This window comes from Phoenix dactylifera, chromosome 10 (assembly GCF_009389715.1).
Source record: "Phoenix dactylifera cultivar Barhee BC4 chromosome 10, palm_55x_up_171113_PBpolish2nd_filt_p, whole genome shotgun sequence".
Taxonomy (NCBI): domain Eukaryota; kingdom Viridiplantae; phylum Streptophyta; class Magnoliopsida; order Arecales; family Arecaceae; genus Phoenix; species Phoenix dactylifera.
This window is the reverse complement of record NC_052401.1, coordinates 2,612,352-2,633,209: the sequence shown is the minus strand read 5'-3', so window position 1 is coordinate 2,633,209 and position 20,858 is coordinate 2,612,352. Positions and strand designations below refer to the sequence as shown.

The window sequence follows — 20,858 nt, the reverse complement described above, 5'->3', positions numbered from 1 at the left end:
GCCCCTAAGCAACTGATATTTGTTCCATTAAATTATCCAAACAACTTTTATTTATGGAACATCCAAGAAACTCTAGGTACCAATCTCATTCGAATTGAGTACAGATGCCAACAGAAATCAATAAAACCATACATGACAAGGTGACAAAATAACTTCCATACTACAAATGAACCGAACAGTTCTAAACATTTTTGACAAGCAGCAACAGAAACATTAATTTGATGACATAAGAGATGATAGGGATAAAGATGGGAAAGACACTGGTACTTGTCTTTCCGTTGGCTGAGGATGACCCTGCTTTGGGTCCAAAGTTAACACCAAACAAGATATAAAAAAGAGGTGCTTTCCCGTAAATTAAAACTACTCCTTTACTAAATAAGTATATGGAGGCTATTGCCTACAGCGTGGGAAAAAAAAAAAAAGCAAAGCCATCCAAGTCCAGAGAAAAAGAAAAGACTAGAGAAAAAGTGAATAAAGAAAGCAGAGCCGGCCCTTGCAGTTTCACGAAGCATCATTAGATTCTGTAAGCGATCCACCTTTTAACCCCAGATGCTGCTGTCTCCACAAAACATAGCTGGCATACAGCCGACCTTTGGGATTTTGCAGTGGCTAATCACACTTGATGTTTCTGTAAATTCTTCTAACGAAAAACGTGGAACCCAGATAGCCCACAGCACCTAAATTTTGCAAAGGGATGTCATTAGTTCAATGGTCAAAAAGGGAAAAAAATGAGGAACCACTTCTTGCAAAGATCGTGGAGTAAATGCTCACCACAAAGTATTCCTAGACCAAGACAGAACATTAGAGTGTAGCCAAAATAGAAGCTAGTCTGAAAAAAGCCCGACATCTTGGTCTTCACATTGTAGTAATATATAGAATAAAGGTACACATAGACAGCAGTAGAAGCTGCAGAAAAGAAAGAAGTCCACTGCCAGTGATAGTTCTCAGCATTTAGCAAGAAATATGTTCCCACAATGGTCACGCACACTGTGACAATTATGAGGATCAGGAATACTAGCAACATAAAGCCATAAACATAGTAAACCTGCAAAGTAAAATAAGCAAATATTAAGTTGATCAGACTCGTTGTATCCTTTTCTGCAAATGCACTACAACAAAGCACAGAATTTAAATGGCCAAATCAAAAGCTGAGGAAAACTTCCAGAATAATCATCAACGTCGATATGATTGACTAAAATAAGAAAAGGCTGGGAATTTCAGAGGATAAGGGCTACTCAAACTTACTTCACAAATGAAAATGAATAGTGAAAATGACAGAAAAAAAACATCACGTCCTAAAAACCCCAAAATAGTATATCATGACTAGTATTTATTATAAGGAAGGACAAAGACTAAAGAGCAATCCTGATAACTTTGATAGTCTACCTTGTAGTTCCAGAAGGATGTGAAGACGAAATACATCTCAATGAAAATGCTGCCAAAAGGAAGCAGGCCTCCCATGAGCGAGACAACGGAAGGTGTAAGATACCATTTCTTCTCCGGAATAGGACGAGGAATGGTCTTCACACGGCATGGATTATTTGGGGAGCCACTCCAGTTCCTACCCACAACAGTACCTAAAAGTGCCAGAGGGAAGGAGATGAAAGCCCAGAGGATGAACACAACCACCATTGTCCCAAATGGTATAGCTGCTAGTGATCCATAGAATATAGCAATCGTGTTCAGTAGGAAGCCAATCCCAAAGCACATAAATGGAAATAGTGATGCTGCAAGGATCATTGACTTTATCCAGTTTTTACCTGTCAATGTATGAAACATGCATTCAGTTACGAGCTGTCTTAAAATGTGAAAAATTAGCATCTTGAAGTTTTAAGAACCATGCAGCAGAGTCAGAAAAAGAAACAGAACCAATCTGAGAAAAAACATACCACCATTCCGCGAGTAAATCCCACCAGTAACATAGCCCGAAATGAATGATGTGAGAGCATAACACACAATGAAAGTTGTGACAATAGCTCCTCGCCTGGCCCATGATGGAATTGTGAAGAATAAGTAGAAAAGGCAATTATTGTCCGTTAGAAAAGATTAAATAGACAGAATACAGCCACTGATAGCAGATTATCACAATCAGACAACAGGTAATCAGAGGACAATGAGCTTTTTCTGAGAAAACAAAATGAGCTTTTTAGTTTGTAATAATAGAAAAATTGAATGAACACGTAAGAGAATTTTATGCTTGTATAGTATATAAGCATGCTTTCTGTCATGCCTGTTTGGTTGTAACAATGCACTGTTTCCTTCATTTCCAGCATTATCTCCTCAAATAAAAAATTGAAATAACTAATTCCATCTGGTGGTCATCAAGCTGATCTCATACGTACCCAATGTACAGCATTCCAATGATTGCCAACACAATCACCAGAAGAACAAGCATTGCCAGCTGGGCACCAGTACCAACAAGCGCAGAAAGAAGAACCAAATTGCGAGGAGGCCGAAAGACATCTCCATGAACAAGCTTCCATCCAGATTCTTCACTCACATCTCTTTCCTGACAAAAATGCAACTACATGAACACACAAGTTGGCTGGCAAGATAGCAACTCATTTACATTCTGCCACATTGGTAAAACTGGCAATTAAAAATATCTCAAATCATATGGTAAGCTCTACATATATTATACATATATATAGACACTAAAAGGGCTGCAAGTAATCACCAGAGTCTCCAGATCATCATCTTCACGAGCATATTTTGCATAATCATTTCTGAGAGTTCGCATCAATATCATGGACACCAGGCCAGTGAGGAAAATAACCATCATAAAAGAGTTGAAAATGGAGAACCAATGAATCTGCAGAAGGTATTTCGAAGTCAGAAAGAATCCTTTTACAGGGCAGAGATTTTCAATAATTTCTATTAAAAACTATCAGTGGGACAAATCAACAATGCCATAAAGTTCACAGGTATAGCTTTTAAAATTTTGCTAGAAATCAGAGCTTGAAGTGTGCCCTTGAGGTAAATTGAGATGGAACTCGACAGCCTGATTTTAAAAAGCCTTACCTGGTGCTCAAAAAAAGGGTAATCCAAGTAAACATCAAAACGACGTGCAAATGTCACATTTGTTGGTAACCATTTTACTGAATACGTCATGTCTAATGTCTTCCCAACTTCCAAGAGTTTAGGACTCTCCTGAGTGAGATTGACATGAATTATCTGTAGGAAAAAGAATTAGACCAGGTCAGTATCCTAAGTGGTCCAGAAATGAGTAATTGTACAGATTCATAAAGCTTTCATAAACCATCGACCTGATTGTTGTTGTATCTAATAACAATACTCTTGTGTGTGAAAAGAAAATGATTATTTTCATTGTTTTTGTCAGTCTCTCCGACAAAGCCTGTTAACAAGTACATGTAAATTAGTATAATTATAAAGATGACAAATCTCACAAAATATGAAAAATCTAAAAAAAGGCATGAAGAAGTGACATATGCATACCCCATAAAGGCAAATCATCTGTCCTTGTGCCCCACCAAGGATAAGGGAAAAAGGAAAAAGAAAGGGTCAGCATTCCCACCACAAGAATATTAAAAGGCATCCAAGAGCAAATGGACATATATGCCAATTCTGCAGATTTAAAAAAAGGAGAAAGAAGAAATTTGTATACAGTGAAAAACATACCGATGAAGAATTCAAACCAATACGAGTTAACTATTGCATCCGTGAATTGCTTCACCCTTGCAGCATCAAGCTCAAGTGTACAAATAGAGACCTTGTCAACATTTCCTGAAAAAGACAATTTTACCAGGCAATAAAAAATGATGCATTCCAACAACCATGGTCCAGACTCCATTCCCGTTCAGTAATCCAGGAAAGACAAGGAAGAATATATAAGGAAAGAGTGCATACTTTGAAACTTTATCTCTATTTGGCTGTCTATCAGTTCATTTCCACCCAAAACTTCCCCAAGCCCACCCCACTTGTGTGCAGGGTTTTCAGATGGCTGGCAAAATGGAAGGCTGTGATAATTGTATGTCTCCTGAGGATTATTATAGGGGCCAACCTTGTTTGCCCAGAGTGTGACAGGGTCATCAACTTTGTACTGCATATAAGACCATGATCAAATCCTTAGTGAAAATCCAACTGAAAAATAAAAAACCTTTTCCAGAAAGTTTTCTCTTACAAATGAAGTTGCATAACACAATTTTGTCAATTGAAAACGCGTTGGCAAGTCATGCTATTAGAGAATGCAGAAATAATAAGAACAGATAAAGACAATTTTGATCCCAAAATTAGGTCATGAACGTGATACCCATAGAATAATCTCCACAATAGAAAGAGAAGGCCAAGCTAAAGGAAATAATCCTTCCAAAGAACACACATAAAGTATCTTACATAAGGAATTTCCACAAATATAGAAATATAAACTCCTGCCAACTAGCTATTTGCATATCGTACCATGCTGTTAATTTAAGTGTGCAAATACGACATACTTTCTATTACTCTTTGCAACAAAATAGCTAGACATTGGTTAATTAACAGAAGGCTATTTTGCCCCTCTCTGGTTAACTACATCTTTCCTAATCCAGATATCTCCCATTCTCTTCTACTAATGCCCCCTCTTCTAGAGCTCAATTGTGTGTTAATTAGTCAAGCTAGCTCGAGTTGCTCATAAGATCATAATCCAAATAGCTTTCTATATGCTTCCCTTTTCTGTTATCTCTCTCTCTCTCCTTGTTCTTTCTCCTTGTTCTGGTACTGCTGCAACTTATATACTCTCCTTCCCTTATCTGCTCGTTTTCCCTTCTTACGACCGCAAAACCTTCTATGAGGTGTCATGTGGGGATTTATGTCATGATAAACACATGGTAGGAGAGCCATAGCCACCCAGTCCAAGGCATTACGTCCTATTATATTCCTTCATGAAACTGCATGTTAACTAACTTATGATAGAAATAAACAAATATTCTACCAGTCCCAGAATGTCTGATTCAGAAACAAACACACTGCCACTGTTAGGTTATGATTCCATGATCGTGTCACACTTCAATATCTCAATTAAATAAAATGTACAAATAGAGACAATTATCGAAACTGTAGCATATTGCTATACGCCAGCAATTACTCCTTACCCCTACCAACACCCACCAAAATGGACCTTCACAATCCACGGTGATCAAAAAGATGGAATTTTGATTGCCAGTGATGGATGAATAGAACAACCGGCGAAACTTTCTCAGCGCAGCAAGAAATTAGAGAGTTCGGTTCAGATCTAACCCCCACGGAAATAAATAAGATGCCCTAACCGAGAACTCACATCCCGTCGGACCCAAGAATCAAACTTGTTCCCCGAACCACCTTCAAAACACTGCCGATCTGAACAATAATCCAACGATCCGAGCAAACAAAGAGAAAGAAAGACCACCAGCAGAAGAGGATCCATCGGTCCCCCTACAAGATCTCGCTAGAAACCGGTTCCTAATAGGAGAACTAGGGCTGGCGATCGAGTGGATGCTGCGATCAATGGGCAGAAGGGAGGAGGGAGCGTACCTTGTGATCGGACTCGGAGGCGGCAGCGCCGGCGACGAGGTGGAGGAGGAGGAGAAAAAGGAGGAGGGGGAGGAGGGGAGGTGGAGATCGGGCGTCGGAGGGCATCGCCTCGGCCGGATCTGAGAGCCCGGAGCTTGGAGGTCCCTTTCTTGCCGGGCTTTTTCCTCAATCCTTTCGGTCGCTCCCTCGATCGAGTCTCGAAGAGAGAGAGAAAGAGGAGGGGCAAACACGGAGCAAGCCTTTTCCCTTCGGTATTGGCACAGACTCGGCCTTCCCCTTCCGCACTAGTGTTATTAAGCAGAAAGGTTTTTTACATAGGTACCTTTCTACATATCAAATTTTATATAAATATTTTTGTAAAATTAATATTTACATATATATATATATATATATATATATATATATATATATATATATATATATATATATATATCTCCAACAAATTTATTGTATAAATACTTTTAATATAACAATTGTTCTAACCGTGCTAAAAAAAATATTTATATTAATTAAAAATAAAATAAAATTTTAAAATTATGCTATTGTGTCTACTTCTTTTCCTACTATTGGATCGCGATCTATTTACACCGCTTCCCATTAAAAGTGTGTTAATTATTTTAATTTTAAACCTTTAATTTTTTAACGCCGTTAGATAGCATGGGTACATATAAAAAAAAATAAGAATTAAAAAAGAACAGAATGGCAAAATAAGTGTTTTATAGGAGTATGCATGCAAATATTAGTTTTGAGAGGATATTCATGCAAAATCCATATTTAGGAGGATATTCATGAAAGAAAAATAGGAACTAAGTGTTTTGGTTTGCAGCATAGTTGTGAGTCAGATTTAATCTGCACCTTTGTTGCGTTATTTGTATTAATGATTTCGGTACAAAATGAATTTTTTCTGGTCCTTTGCTAATATTAAGGTCGTTGGTTCAGGACATGATGCACTTCATTGGAACTAGATTGAGGTTGATGAGCTAAATCCAGCTTGTGCCATGTGTAGGCTTGTTTTGCATGTACATTCTTGCGGATCCAACATTTGTGGACATATAGAGGATAGAGTTATATAAAGAAATAAAAACTATGGAAGAGAATGAGAAGGAGAAATTACATAGAGAGGACACAAGTTTTGACATGATTTAATGTAGACTCTAAGAGACGCAAGATTTGGGGGTTATTGAAACCTTGAAGAGCCCATGAAGTGTATATGGAATTGCTGTCGGAGCTAAAAGATTTTTCTAACTTGGCGAATCCTAGCAACACCATAAAAAATCGTTTATGAATTTCCCGACCTAATTATCTTTCATATCATGACATAAACTTTTTTTTTTTTTTTTGTGCATTAGATTGATACGGACCACTTCTAATCCACTCATGCTCTAGAGATTTGGGTGATTTTGCTTAGATGATTGTGAATGAGAATAGAGTTGTAACATGGATAAAGTTAAACTTAGAGGCTAATGTACACCTCACTTGAATAGGTTTGGGAGAAATATTTGTATATCTCTAATCTAGGTCAAAACTTCAAGTCGAGGCTCTAACAATTTGATCTAATCCAAATTAATAACGGGGCTCTAAACCTAGGCCAACCAAATTATAACATAAAATAAACATGCAACTATAGTAACTTACAACTCAAGCCAATACAAACAAATGAAAGTGTATAATTTGAAAAACTTAATATTAGTTAGTTTTCGACTTAACCTGCCAAGCTTTTGCATGAGCCAAAATAAACATTTTATTTAGGTCTCAGGCGGGTGGGGGGAGAGGGAGGGATAGAGATTAGATTTAGATAAGGTAAATTGGATTATGTATAACCAAGTTGGATAAGGACCCCATGCAAGTCTCAAGTAGGTACTATTCCAAAATCTCAATCGTTTATTCTATCATCCTCTGATGACTTAGCATCAAGATATGATTAATAAAATTTAGAGGTTTATCTTTGCACCCAAGCCCAACCCACAGGCCTATTAGTGTAAATATGGGCCAGGTTGGGTAATGTGTTTGCAAGTAATAGAGGATCAGTCATGGCACCAGTTCGGATCTTCCCAAATGGCCGAAGAAAATAGCCAAACAGAGTTTGCCATTGCAAGAGCTTACTCGACATTACTCTTCTTTTGGAGTCCCAAACTAGCATATAAATCGCGAGATATGCGCAATAAAGTTTTTTCTTTTTCCTTCCACTATTTTTGAAATACAATATAGAAGAAATATAATAGAATAGATAATAGAAACAAAAGAAAAAGTGATAGATATAAAAACCTACTTATTTTTTTCTTTCTTTTATATATGTATGTATGTAGCTTGTGTGTGTATTATATATATGTATGTATGTATGTATGTATGTATATGTATATGTATATGTATATGTATATTAGATTATGGGAATCATGCACAAATGCTTAATAATTGGCTGATGTTAAGATTTCAAGCATTTGATGGGGGGAAGGCCATCTCCTAACTGCCAGAAAAAGAAGTCATGCATTGTTGCTGATTCCTACACAAAAGCTTATGGAGTGCAGAGTTCTATGCATATTATTACTTCAACTATTGTGCAATTGCTAAAATTAACTTACATAGATATTACTAAATCCTCTTGTTACATTTTTATCAGACATGAATTTTAGGTGAATTGTAGAAGTCAGCCAATTTGTTTTGTGTTGAATTATCATTCCTCTCTCTCTCTCTCTATGTGTAGCAGTGTATCAAGAAATTCTAGTTAAAATATATGAGGGATGTATCCAACATGGACAGGAATGTTATTTGACCAAACATGTTGAGTTATTTATTATTTTATATTCATATTGCATCAATTTATTTGGAAAGTATAAGGTTAAAAACTTTGAGCTGAACTTTCTTATAAGGAAAACAGAGTAGCTCAATAGGTCCCATATGCATAAGTAGGAGTATATCAATATCAATATCATCATTATGATTAGTACAATTGGATTTTTGACTAATACACCTTTGATTAAAACATGCCTTCTAGTAAATATTGTTGCATCGATTTTTTATGCTTGGTGGCCACTTGCCCTTCAAAACAACTAGTATAATTTCAAATTAGGCATACAATAGTGGAATGCAGTGGTACAACAGTGGAATCTTTAGAATTTGTTCATTATGTGCAGGTAAAAAAGCCAAAGTTATCCACCAAATTGCATATTTTGAGAATTGGCCACAAGTATGGCACTGAATGCAAGAACTATGGCATCTAACAGTACCAGAATGTAGATATAAAGAAAAGGAAATTGGGTTACTAGCGTAAGAAGTAGCAAGCAGGTCTTCAAGTGAGCATATGAAGATGAAGTGGAGCCCTGCAGCCACGTATCAGAAAATGGGAGTCTGGCGACCATAACTTTCAGCATCCATTTCAGATACGTGCTGAATCTTGGATGTTAACCACTTGCTCACTGGCACCTCATCATTCTATCATTTGACCAAACAAGAGTTGATATAGCAGTCTCACCACACTTAGTTTCTTGAGCTTCGGACTTTGTCAAGTTCTTCTGACTTGCAAAGAATTTATTGTTGCAGGCTTGGTTTGTTAGTTGTTGAATTGTGCCAAATCTGACTTAATTTTATTTCAAAATATGGAGACACTTCGCTCTTGAAAATCTGACAACACCGTACATGATTTTGTATTCCGGTTCCTTTAGTTGTAAGTTTGCCATATTTTGACTTATCATGTTCTAAAGTAGCGAGAATTACGTTTGGTTTGTGTTGCAGTAATAATCATCTTACTCTTTCTAATTTGTGAAGGTGCCTCCAATGTGTCCTGGAAGGAGAGAAAGCAGATGGAAAACTGGAATGTGGTTGCTTTGGGTGGAAAGGTAAGGATTCTTTGAGACATTTGGAGATCCTTGAAATCAGCAGCAATCATCAGGCCATCTGTAACTTCTTGCATTTTCTTCTCAACAGCCTCCTAAAAAGCACAGAATACCACTTGGTGCGGCAAAAGTAGCAAGAAAAAAATCAGAAGCAAATAGCGCAAACGAAAATAGAAGAGGTCATCTTTCACCATAACCCTTTTGTTCTTACATACCATTTGAACAAACCATGTCTCAAATATCCTCGCATTCATGATGTCAGGGGTTGATTCTTGGGCTGTTTGCCAAGAATGCTGGAAAGAATAATGATCAACTGCGAAAGCTAAATTAGAAGACACTGTGTTGAAGACAAGCGAAGGTCATTTTAAGGTGTGCTGACTGTGAAGCATCTGTCGTTGCCAGCTCCAATTAAACCAATGATGCTTGCCTCAAGAAGATTGGCAAGGGAAAGAAGAAAGGGAAAGGAAAGAAAAGAGTAAGAGAAAAGGAAAGAAAAGAGTAAGAGAAAGGGTCGTTAGTGGCTCCTATCGTCCGTTCATGTTTGCACCATGCTGACTTCTAATTTTCACTAACAAACATTTCTCATATAATTGATGGATACCTTTGAAATTTTAACTCAAAACTTTGGTTTGATGCATTTTTTTTTTTTGAAAGTTAGAAGCCTTAACGTCTCATTTAAACAAAAAGTACAGTAAACAAGATGGGTATCATTGTAACAAAAGTTTTGAAGTACGGAAATGTTAAGTTATTTTATTTTATATATCAATCCGATCCTTTTTAGACTCCGCAATGGCCAGAGCCTCATGCACTTGGGCCCGGCCTTTTTGTTTTTATGATCTGGTTAGTAAATTCCTTCGCATTGGATTTGTCAGCTGCATACATTATTCATCATGCTGTACTCCTCCCTTCCATATTACATTCTGGTTTCTTGTTGCATTCATGCAGTTAAAAGACTATAGAATTTGTGATCTCTTAGATCAGTCAATCTCCATTATTATGAGCTATCTGGATGCTTAATTGTTCTCCGATGCTTGCGATAGGTGGGAGTATGCTTTTGTTGTTTCATCAATATCATCCAGACTGCTATTACAAGCTCTCCGATTGGCCGGGCAACTGAAAATTGTGAACTGGTAACTGATCATATAAGTCTTGCAGCTGATGGAGGGAAATGTTTCTATTGCTGGTTACCAACTTGAGCTGCTTTCACTCATTAGATAGTTCATTTAACTGCAGTTCAGGTTGGTTTCAGGGCAAAACCTGATCCATTTGTAGCTTGCTGGCAAGTGCAGACTCCTTGTTTATCTCCAAACAGGTAACCTGCAAAGGAAGACAAAGCAAATGAAGATGGTACAGGGTGAGGAGGAAACCGTATACAACTTATGAGGACAATGTTTCACCATTTTAAAGGGAATGCTCTGCGCTTGCAGTATGTTATGATGGTAGCGATGTCCATGTATCTGAGAAACAAATGGACCTTAGGATTACTATTTGCTTTATATCTTCTATCAGAGGACCATTTCCTCAGGTGTTATTTCATAAAAACATTGTTCAGAGATTATAATACTATCGATGACATTACCATTTCTATTATTTTATAAGCATAGTACATTAAGGCCTTAAAGTGTGAGAGCCCATGCGGGCATGTGTTTAGTCCTACATCGGTTATTCGCCGAGAAGATCTTGGGAATTTGTACAGGACTAAAGAACCCAATTTTTTTTTTTTTTCCGCGAGTCATTTAAGTGAGGCTGTTCATAGGCAGATGGTTGAGACCAGGAGCTCTAATTTCCAATATTCTAGAGCAGCTCGGAGAAATTCTTGCCTCCCGAGATGTTAGTCAAATATTGCCCAGTTTGGTAGGATCCATAGGCAGCCATCCACAGTGGTCAAGAGTTGCAATTGCATGGGTCTAACCTGTGTGGGATTTAGGTCCTGCAGTCCCCAGCCAATGAATATCTGACACATCAGCTCCGAGGCCAAACCATGTTTGAGCTGACACAGCTGACCCGCGTCCAGAAAGTGCAAACTAACCTAACTTTCACCAAAGTCATTAGCGGACACAAGAGTCTGCCAAGAAAAGGAGAAAGTTTAAGGGACATTTAATCTTATCTTTTCTGACATTCCCTTTGGATCATCTCTGGGAAAGAAGAAGATCAAGGAAAATAAGCCTCTCCAAATTTCTATCCTGTGGGTTCCACTTGGATTCTCCATAGAATGCGATTTGACTCTCTATTGCACATAGAGAAGTAGCAGTCTACATATCAAAAGGTCCAGTTCGAGCATTTAAAATGTTGGTTTTCTGATAGGTAAAGTAAAAGCTACACGGATGGAATAGATAAGCATTATTGGAGAATGATAAAGGAGATAGGTATTTGGCAAACTCATCTTCTCTCCTCCTCCTTATGTTAGGTGTTCCTCGTGATGTCAATGATAAGAATCTCGGAAGGTTCCATTAACCTAACTTTGCTGGGTTGGTTACTTCGTCACTGCAACACTGACGTAATTGCAAGATTAAAGCACTCAAACCATGTCACCAATCTTAGGTATTAGGTAAGGAGGTTTGCGTCTTCGTCTACGCTGCCTTCATCAAATCCCACCTACTTGCTGAATTGGATCAGGAACAGTAGAATCCTTCCCAACCTTTGGAACTTTATGATACCTAACTAGGCTACTGCATTGTCGATATCAAAGAAAAGTTCTACTGTGGCCATCCATGAGAATATAAATAACCTGTCAGACGAACACAAGCACACAGTATTCCGAGCCGAAGACAGCCTTGGAAACACTAATCTGGGTGGCCTGTCAAACCATAAGGGATCTAGTTGACAGCATCCTGCTTTTGTAGGTAGGGAAAGCTCCAATATAAGGTTTGTCGCAAATATATAGCAGATGGAGATTATATTTATCTCCATGCTTGTTGAGAAGGAAATCAAATGGCAGTTTGGCTCACCAACCATGGACTCAACCTCACCCAATATGTGTGATATTTATTGATCAATTGTTTCCATTAGACCTTGCAGCACAAGTGGCCGATCCATATGATTGCTTTGTAGTGCGGATTGAGCCAAGGCTTGTGTCAATTTTGCTCCCACTTTTGGCAACACCCAAAGCACAACCTCCAAGTTGGCTTGCACGTCAATTTTGCTGCAAGTACCTTGCAGTCTGTATTTAATCTTACATCAACTATGCACTTAGATACTTATACAAGGCTAAGAAATCAACATAACACTTTCCAACTAATTTTTTTTGGATGAGATGTTGAATTGTTACAAATAGCATCTAAGCGAATCCGACCCATAGCCTATACAGACTGAGGGATGCTGCAGCATTTGGGCTATTTGGATTGACCACGAGCTAATCGTGGTGTTTGTGATTAGATTTTTCGTAATTATGATCGAATTTAAATGAATTTTAGATCCTTAGTCTGACAATGATGCTCGCACTTAAATAAGAGAGCGTGTAAGAACATAGTTCTTGGATATTAATGTAAAGCCAATGAACTAAAATAATATATTTTATGTAGCTTCTTTAGATAAGGTCCTGAGTTGTTGCATTTGCACAAAATTTTGCATCCATATCATTCAAAAGATGAAAGCATGCATGTTCTCCTAAGTGGAGGCATTAAACATTTTGCGCAACTAATTCTCAGGACTGATGGCCCAGATTTTATGGCAAGTACTCCAGCTTGGGTAATTTTTTTCATTAAAACTGATTGCAAACACAAACTGACCTAATCCATGTCTCCTCAGGACTCAGGTCCCCAATGTTTGGCAGAGTAACATAACAAGACTCTATGCTTGTCTCACCCCAAATGCACCTAACTTCTCCGTAGTGAATACGAGAAAAACAAGAGCAGGCAAGTGCTCAGAACTCAGAAGATTCCCATGTTGATGGTGTCATGGAGAAGCAAGGCGACACCCCTCATTTATCTCTACAGCTCACCAGCATATGATGTGCAGAACAAGTTGGTAGGTAAGCAGAGGATCCAAGACTCTATCCAAACTGGGAATTTTATCAACCAAGGATAAGAAATTCTTGAGAGAATCAATCAGAGCTTTAACAATAACTATAGAGAACAGACATGTTGGCCAAAACCCTGAGAGCTCAAAAAGAAAGTTTTTGTTATGGGTGTCATGAACCTGCTACAAGATTTCCATGACAAATTGTGTTGCTTGCACCATCTGTCCAAACTTAATTAAATTGTGTGAATCATGAATGAGCCAAAGTGAGCTGACGCAAGTTTGTCCCCAAAGCGTGCGGAGTTGCACAACCTCAAATTGTCCACGTGCTAACCTGTGCCAATATGGGAACCATATATCTTATCACATCCCTGGTTACCTGTAAAAATTTTCCAATGGTTGATGGGGATGGTTTCCGGCCTAATAAAGTTATCCCCATATGTTTCAAAAAGGCTTGAGTTTGAGTGGGGGATTTGGCCTTCTAGAAGACAACCCCACATCTTCTTCTAGGAGCCATTCGTTCACCCCAAAGCCTAGAGAAAAGGACATTCACAGGCAAGGAAAAGGTAAAAGAGATGAGAAGCATAAGCCGGAATTCATGGAGAGCACAGAAAGACATTGGTAGTTGCAATGGATGATGCCATGGAGCTACCAACCACCACCTACTGCCGCTCATGGATCCTTTCCCAGGCCTTTGCTTTCCAATCCCAACAACAGACAACTAGGTTGGTAGAGAAGGGATTGTGGTGGACCCATGCCCTTGCATCATTGATGAGCATGAGGGAAAGAAGGAATACTTGGGTGGAATAGTTTTGTCCTTATTTATTTTTTTTTGACAATGGTAGATGCTGTAGGATTGATATATGAGAAATCTCCATCCACATGTTTGATGGTCAGGTGGCATTTGACACTCCACAGATTTCCTATCAATTGTGGCCGATGTTGCACCATCGGTTCTTTTGCAGCAAGTTGTTCCCCATTTGCCTAGAATTCTAGAGGCCATGGTGTTTATAAAATTGTGGGTTCCTTTCTGTACCATCTTATTCCTATTGGTGACATTCATATTTTCAAACATACACAACATGAGAAGTTTCAATGCCTAGAATTACTTCAAATTGCTTATTAACGTGGATGGTTAATTGAATTGGTAAGAGTTGGGATCCTCTTCGGTTAGTTTTTGAGCATAAAATAATGGCCAGAGGTATCAATTATTGTTGTAACTTCAAAACCGAAGTAAAAAGCTACACTTGAAAAGGGGAAAAGAACCAATGTTATGTATAATATTTATTGACTACGTACGGTTCAATGATTTTTTTCTCTTTTTTTTTTGAAAAAGATGGGCAGACCCTCATTGTATTCATTTTATTAAGGACATGAAATGGATGAGAACTACACTGACTATAAGGTTTCATCATCATTATTTCCTGTGGTGATTATACTCACTAACAACTAGACCTGGGTTGGTGCCTGTCATGCTGAAATATTGCTCATTTATTATATTTCTGCAGTTATTAATTCCCATCTCTACGGCATCGTAGTGTTAATGTTTATATCAGCATATCACAACCTATTGCAGACTTTTTCCTTTATATATTGCTACGGGACAAATCACATTCTGAGCTATGATAAAAGTTAGTATGGAACCTAAGCAACAAGTTGGTGAGCAGAGAGCCTCATACTAAAAGCCCCTCATTCCCACTGGGGCCGACCCCATCCGGCCTTGTGAAGCCGCGACATCCATGATTAAACTATTATTAGGCTACCAACCGCCACACTCCACCGCAAATGACAAACTCCGGCCACCCCCTTGCCAACCCTTCACCACCACATCCCTTCTCCTCTTTATTTATCAAAGACACTTCACATGTACTCTCACACCCTCTCTTACTTCAGATCATCAGATGCCTCCAACGCAAGAAGAACCAAGCACCCATAAAAACCACCAGCCACCGGCCCTTGGTTTCACACAAACCTTATCATGCTTAGCTTCGGTTTTTGTGCACCCAAACTACTGAAGACTGCATACAATAATAGTGTATGATATGAACAGAGGGGAGTCTTGGTCTAGAGCATGTCAGAGCCAAAACATATTTTCTCATCTCTGTGGGCTAATATGATCAAGAAAGAAGAGTGCAACACAAGCTTAATTACTAGAGTAATTTATGTGCTGCCCTTCTTCCAATGGTCTAATGTACCTATAGACATGCGAGTGTGAGTTTGGAAAAGTTTGGCAACCGCAAGCTTCGCTGCTTTGAAATCCGAGATGGCAACATAAGCAGATGGGTTGAGGGTAACTACTTCTGGACGTTGCTGCGGCTGGTGTTGTTGCTGAGGCCTCTGAAGGTGAGGAGGACCTTCTGGGAGAGTGGTAAGGGAGGCTGATAGAGAGGGCTAAATTGAGGTCCGGGATGCGGTCCTCGTCGAGGCTGGTGCCGCAGCTTTGGCCCTCGTCGGCGGAGTTCACGGGCTTGGCGACGGCGGTGGGGGCCTCTTGTTGCTGAGGGATGGCGAAGGGGGCGGCGCAGCGGACCGGCCGGTGAGTCTGGGGGTCGAGGCCTTGGGAAAGGAGCTTCCGCTTGATGTGGGTGTTCCAGTAGTTCTTGATCTCGTTGTCGGTCCGTCCTGGTAGCCTCCCGGCTATCAGAGACCATCTGTCACAATTAGCAACTACATCGTAAGAATTAATGTCTTTATAAAATTATTTTGAGATAAACAATACCGTTAAAATTTTTCTAATTATGACTTCCATCCAAGCCTTTAATGATAAGATATTATACATCCAAGTCTTTAAACAAAAAGACACCTATAGCTTCGAGAACTATGTGAAGTGTATGGGCTAAGAGAACATGATGCATACTTGTTACCAAGCAAGGCATGGAGCTTGATGATGAGCTCGTCTTCTTCCTCGGTGAAATTACCACGCTTAAGATCGGGCCGGAGGTAGTTTATCCACCGGAGACGGCAGCTCTTGCCACATCGAAGCAAACCTATAATCTCAAAAACAATTCAAGAACACATTTTTCACTAGTAAAAATTTGTTTGATAGACCTGTAAATGGGTTTCTCTTTCGTTTTTTCTTTTTTTTTTTTTGTAGTTAGAAAAGAAGAAGAGACCTGCAGCCTTGGGGAGGGATCTCCAGCAGCCTTCTCCATGGGCTTTGATGTAGGCGATGAGCCGTTGGTCCTCCTCTTTTGTCCAAGCTCCCTTGTTGGTGTGAGCCTTCTCACAACATGGAGACCTACCCATAGTGTAATAGTGCAGTGCTAGTAACTAGCGAGAAGAGAGAGGAGAGATCCAAGAGAAGAGAAGCCGAAAGAAGGGAGGAGGAGAGAGGGGAGGAGTTCCGGTTTTGGCGTTGGTTCGTCTCTCGTTTCTTGTGGGTGGGATGGAGGAGTGAAAGAAGGGAAGCGAGAGGGGGATGGATTTATGTGAGAGGAGGGGAGGTTGCGGGGAGCGCCCATTGACTCGATCCCCTTGGTCCATTTGACCGAGTTGGTGCTGAGGGCGCTAGTGGTTGCAAACCTTGGGAGCCGGATTTGGTTGGTAGGTCTACTGCTACGTGAGTATTTCCTGTTCCATTTTATAAATTTCTCTATTCACTTATTAGTTTATGACTTAATATATTAGCTTCTATATTAGTTTATAATCCTCTCTCTCTCTCTCTCTCTCTCTATCTATCTATCTATCTCCATCGCTGTCCCTTTCTCTCTATCTACAGCTCATTCCCACCGCCTCTCTTTTTTAACACCTCGCACTCACTCCACCTTTTAAGGATTCTAGAAAGCCTAGCCAGTGTTTGGTGCGTGGTGTGGGAGTAAGAGAAAGGAGGAGAGAATCTACCTTGTTTGGCGACCAACCCTTCTCTTCCATCAACCCCTCCTCTTGTTGTGGAACAAGTTGGGCTTTATTTACTAATGACTTCTTTATTCCTTGTTGATGCATGGAATTCTCTCGACCAAGGAGGCAATCCAATATTGTTGATATGGGGTGTGAATTATGATCTTTAGTCTACATATGCTCGATTCAGTCGATTGTTAGCCTCTTTGCCTTTCCTAATTAACATTCTTTCCATGCTCATTAATTATTTTGTTGGGAATGATGGCTTTTTGTTTGTTTATAGTTGTGAATTGTTTTACTTGGCTGACATGACTAGAGATAACACGAACATTCCTGCATGGATGTTATGTTGTTTTTATTGCTGCTGTTAGGTGATATAATTGTGATGAAAGATATGGATTAGCGTTGGATAACAACTCTAGTCTTGGATGTCTACAATGATTGAAGTTTGATGACAACAAAAGCCATGGCCACCTTTAGGTCAAATCAATGTCCAAACATCAGCCGTATATTAGGACAGTTGCAATATTATAAATTGCATACACAATTGGTTGGTGCAGTGATGTGGGAGTATACAACATTAAATTAATATAGATTATAGGGAAGTGACACGTGAGAGATCGTCGTGGATCAGCAATCACGGTTGATCTGCATTGAGAATTAGGACTTAAAACATTTAGACGCAACGAAATGTATGCTCATCTTTGTGATTAAATGACAGCCAAAATTACCTTAAAAATCTAGATTTCATGGTTATCTTTCCAACTAGAATCAAGTTTCTTACTCAGGGTGCAGAAGATTAAAGTAACTGCCACTTATCTGAGATAAATGTTGAATATTCGAAGCGACTCTCCACATATTCATGAAAAAAACTAAAGATGAGAATGATTGATTGGAGTCAATTGCTAAAGCTAGTTATCCCCTGAAATAAATATCTCAGGTACGTAACTTTGGTGTCAAGGTCAAGTTATTTATGATTCCGGGCACCTGCCAGTCCCTGCTACATATGGACCACACCACCACCCCCAACAACTCCCAAACCTTCAAGAAGGGGGAGGTAAAAGGAGAGGGGAGGAAAAGAACAATCAGCTGTGGAGTAATGAGATGCCGAGCTAACCTCACAAGCTAACTCCAGCAAGCAGGAGTGTGTACTTGATTCAATAAATGCTCATCTGCAACCAGTACCACTCTCACCAAACTGGCATCCATCCATTCCTATATCTTGGTGCCCTCTTGACCAGGTCAAGCAAGTGGCCCGTGACCCCCCTCCCTGTGGAAGGAAGGAGAGAGGTGGTACGTGTGAGGAGGAACCATGGAGACCAGGGGGAAGGGCCTGAAGGCCCTACAAATACAAGGTGGAAGGAAGCGGCAGCTTTTTTCCCGGGTCAAGTGGGGCATTTAATATGGCCTTCGTGGGAGACCACCGAATGTCTCCTGAGTTCCTCTATCTGAGCTCACGCCTGCCTCTCTTTTTTTTTTTTTTTTTTTGAACTCTTTTTACACCACCCTTTTCGCTGCTTCTTGGTGGGATGTGGGACTGCCAAGAAAGAAACAGAGATGGCAAGGGCTACCTACCCACCATCCCCTCATGGCCTCAGCTCAACGTACGGTAAAGCTTGGGATCTGGCTGAGGTGCTTCCAGAGGGAGGGAGGGGCCGTTGATGTGCTTTTGGGGTTATCTAATCATCTGGGTTCGATAGTTATGGCTGGTCAGTGGCTAAGTTGGTGGATATTTATTGCACATTGTTTCAATTCAAATAGGTCTTGAGACTTCGATATGCATGCAGGTTTCCGGACGCCACCTCATTTAGTTCCTCATTAGCTTATCATTGATATCGAAATGTACTTAAACATCCCAAAACAAAGAAATCAAAGAAAAAAAAAAGGACTATGGTAATGTTGCACATAGACAGCCTAAATTGAGGCTCCCGCATGCAGAAGATTATTTTTTTTTCTTTTTTTTTCTTTCTTTATGACACATGGGATTCATTTGATTATTTGTTTTCCTTCTATTGCAGACATATTATACGTACAGGACAAAAACTAGCAAGGTGCAGTTAAAAATGACAAATACTTGGCAAGGTAAGAACATGAGGATTTCCATGCATGAAGAAAGAAAAGAGCACAGAAGTACTTTGAAATTGTTTTGATATAAATATTTTTTTAATAACTTAGTTTAAATTTAAAGAAAATTAATTATGAAATAGAATGAAAATAGTAACATATATAATGATATCATTATCTCAGATATAAGGTCTCTAGCTTCTAGAATCATTACTCATGGTCCTTTTTGATGATCTAACATCCCTAACTGCGGTTATGACTTAGAACCCTTGTAATACACGTTTCATTTCTCTTGGTTATGCTTTTTTTTAAAAAATAATTATCTTGATTAGAAAGAATAGGATATCATATACAATGCAAGCTAGCAATATACAAGGTCCCCTATGATATATCCTACTAAAAGGAATGTTCCTATATCAAATTATGTGCAAAATATCATGCATTGGCGAGTGGCAGACAACTTAAGATTCACTTAAACCATATTCACTCCATCTATGGATCCCACGATTCACATAAATGTTCCAAAGACATATGAAACAACCTATGAACCAGTAACATGTCATAATAAAAATATAGAATTTCTTCATGAATAGAAATTTTCTCTAATTTTTAAAAAAAATAAAATAAAATTTGCGCTATCAACTGCCAAATCCTAACGAAATAGAAAATGATTGGCAAAGACAATTGGATGCTAATGTTGATAGGTTACCAAATGCAAAGTTATATCATTAGGATTTAGGTTTGTTGTTTATGGTTTTATATTCTAATGCTAATAGTCACGTGAGTTCTAGAAGGGCTTTCACCAACTTCTTTTTTTTTTTTTTTAAATAACGAGCAGTGGCATGGACCCCAAGCAAAGGACATCCAATTAGGCAAACCAAACAGAAAGCTCCCTAACGAAACCCTCGTAGCTCGCCAACCAATCACATTGATATGGTTTCATGAGAACCACCAACCGCCGCTTGGTTATAGCTTATTTATTTATTTATTTCTGTAAAGGACCGTCGGTCCTGGCCGTGAATCTAGACAAAATTCCGACAGTCCGGGCCTTGCCTGAAAGATATTCACCAACTAAGTATTCCTAATAAATGGAAAAGATGGTTAGGAAAAAAAAGTTATATATTTATTTTTTAATATATTTACATATATAATTCTAAAATTATTCTGTTTTTGTATGGATGCTCTTCGTATTAGCTTTCTAACTTATTGTGTTAATAAATAACCATTTTAAGTATAAAATGACTTGATTATTCTTCTGCATTAATATTTTTAAAGAATTCATATAAAGATATAGATCTTCCCAATGTAAATTGAATATGGGTATGAACATAAAATGGCAATAGTGTCAAATGATACTAAGCATAGTCAAAAATCCAATGAAAGAGGCATCCATGCCAAAAAAAAAAAAAAGGATAACTTGTTAAGAGACATATAAATAATAATTTTTGGAGGTAAATATATAATGAGCTATAAATTTGTAAGGATAGATATGAAAAAAAAAAATTTGGAAAATGGAAAAAAAAAAGTTTTTGTGGTATTTTAGATAACTGAAGAGGTAGTTTGACTGGAGGGAACTTCCAGGCCAAGCACGAGTTCCGTGAAGCTAATAGGGATGCGGACTGGGTGGCTGCTTATGTAGCCAGTCACTCCGTTAGTATTTTA

At 38.8% G+C, this 20,858-nt stretch overlaps 2 protein-coding genes across 2 annotated transcripts; both read right to left on the bottom strand.

Moving 5' to 3' along the window:
- Nucleotides 1–141: 141 nt before the first annotated feature.
- On the bottom strand, nt 142–5,786 carry LOC103719960 (transmembrane 9 superfamily member 1-like). The gene is made up of 12 exons (XM_008809449.4): nt 5,509–5,786; nt 3,868–4,060; nt 3,640–3,744; nt 3,457–3,474; nt 3,267–3,355; nt 3,022–3,174; nt 2,678–2,812; nt 2,343–2,509; nt 1,890–1,984; nt 1,387–1,760; nt 772–1,045; nt 142–677 (listed from the first exon to the last, which is right to left on the bottom strand). Exons 1-12 carry the CDS (start codon nt 5,611–5,613, stop codon nt 610–612), a joined length of 1,776 nt encoding a protein of 591 aa, XP_008807671.1. The 5' UTR covers nt 5,614–5,786; the 3' UTR covers nt 142–609.
- A 9,469-nt stretch (nt 5,787–15,255) lies between these two features.
- Nucleotides 15,256–16,742, bottom strand: LOC103719961 (myb-related protein 308-like). The gene is made up of 3 exons (XM_008809450.4): nt 16,409–16,742; nt 16,153–16,282; nt 15,256–15,946 (listed from the first exon to the last, which is right to left on the bottom strand). The coding sequence occupies exons 1-3, from the start codon at nt 16,539–16,541 to the stop codon at nt 15,439–15,441; spliced, it is 771 nt and encodes a 256-aa protein (XP_008807672.1). The 5' UTR covers nt 16,542–16,742; the 3' UTR covers nt 15,256–15,438.
- Nucleotides 16,743–20,858: the final 4,116 nt, after the last annotated feature.

Excerpts from the sequence above, each read along its gene's own strand:
- LOC103719960 (XM_008809449.4), bottom strand. The coding sequence starts at position 5,613 with ATGCCCTCCGACGCCCGATCTCCACCTCCCCTCCTCCCCCTCCTCCTT. Across the intron at positions 4,061-5,508 it reads CCTCCGAGTCCGATCACAAG|TACAAAGTTGATGACCCTGT; the intron begins GTACGCTCCCTC and ends TCTTATATGCAG. Across the intron at positions 1,985-2,342 it reads ATTGGAATGCTGTACATTGG|GCGAGGAGCTATTGTCACAA; the intron begins GTACGTATGAGA and ends ATCATGGGCCAG.
- LOC103719961 (XM_008809450.4), bottom strand. The coding sequence starts at position 16,541 with ATGGGTAGGTCTCCATGTTGTGAGAAGGCTCACACCAACAAGGGAGCT. Across the intron at positions 16,283-16,408 it reads ATCCCTCCCCAAGGCTGCAG|GTTTGCTTCGATGTGGCAAG; the intron begins GTCTCTTCTTCT and ends TTGAGATTATAG. Across the intron at positions 15,947-16,152 it reads CATGCCTTGCTTGGTAACAA|ATGGTCTCTGATAGCCGGGA; the intron begins GTATGCATCATG and ends TAATTGTGACAG.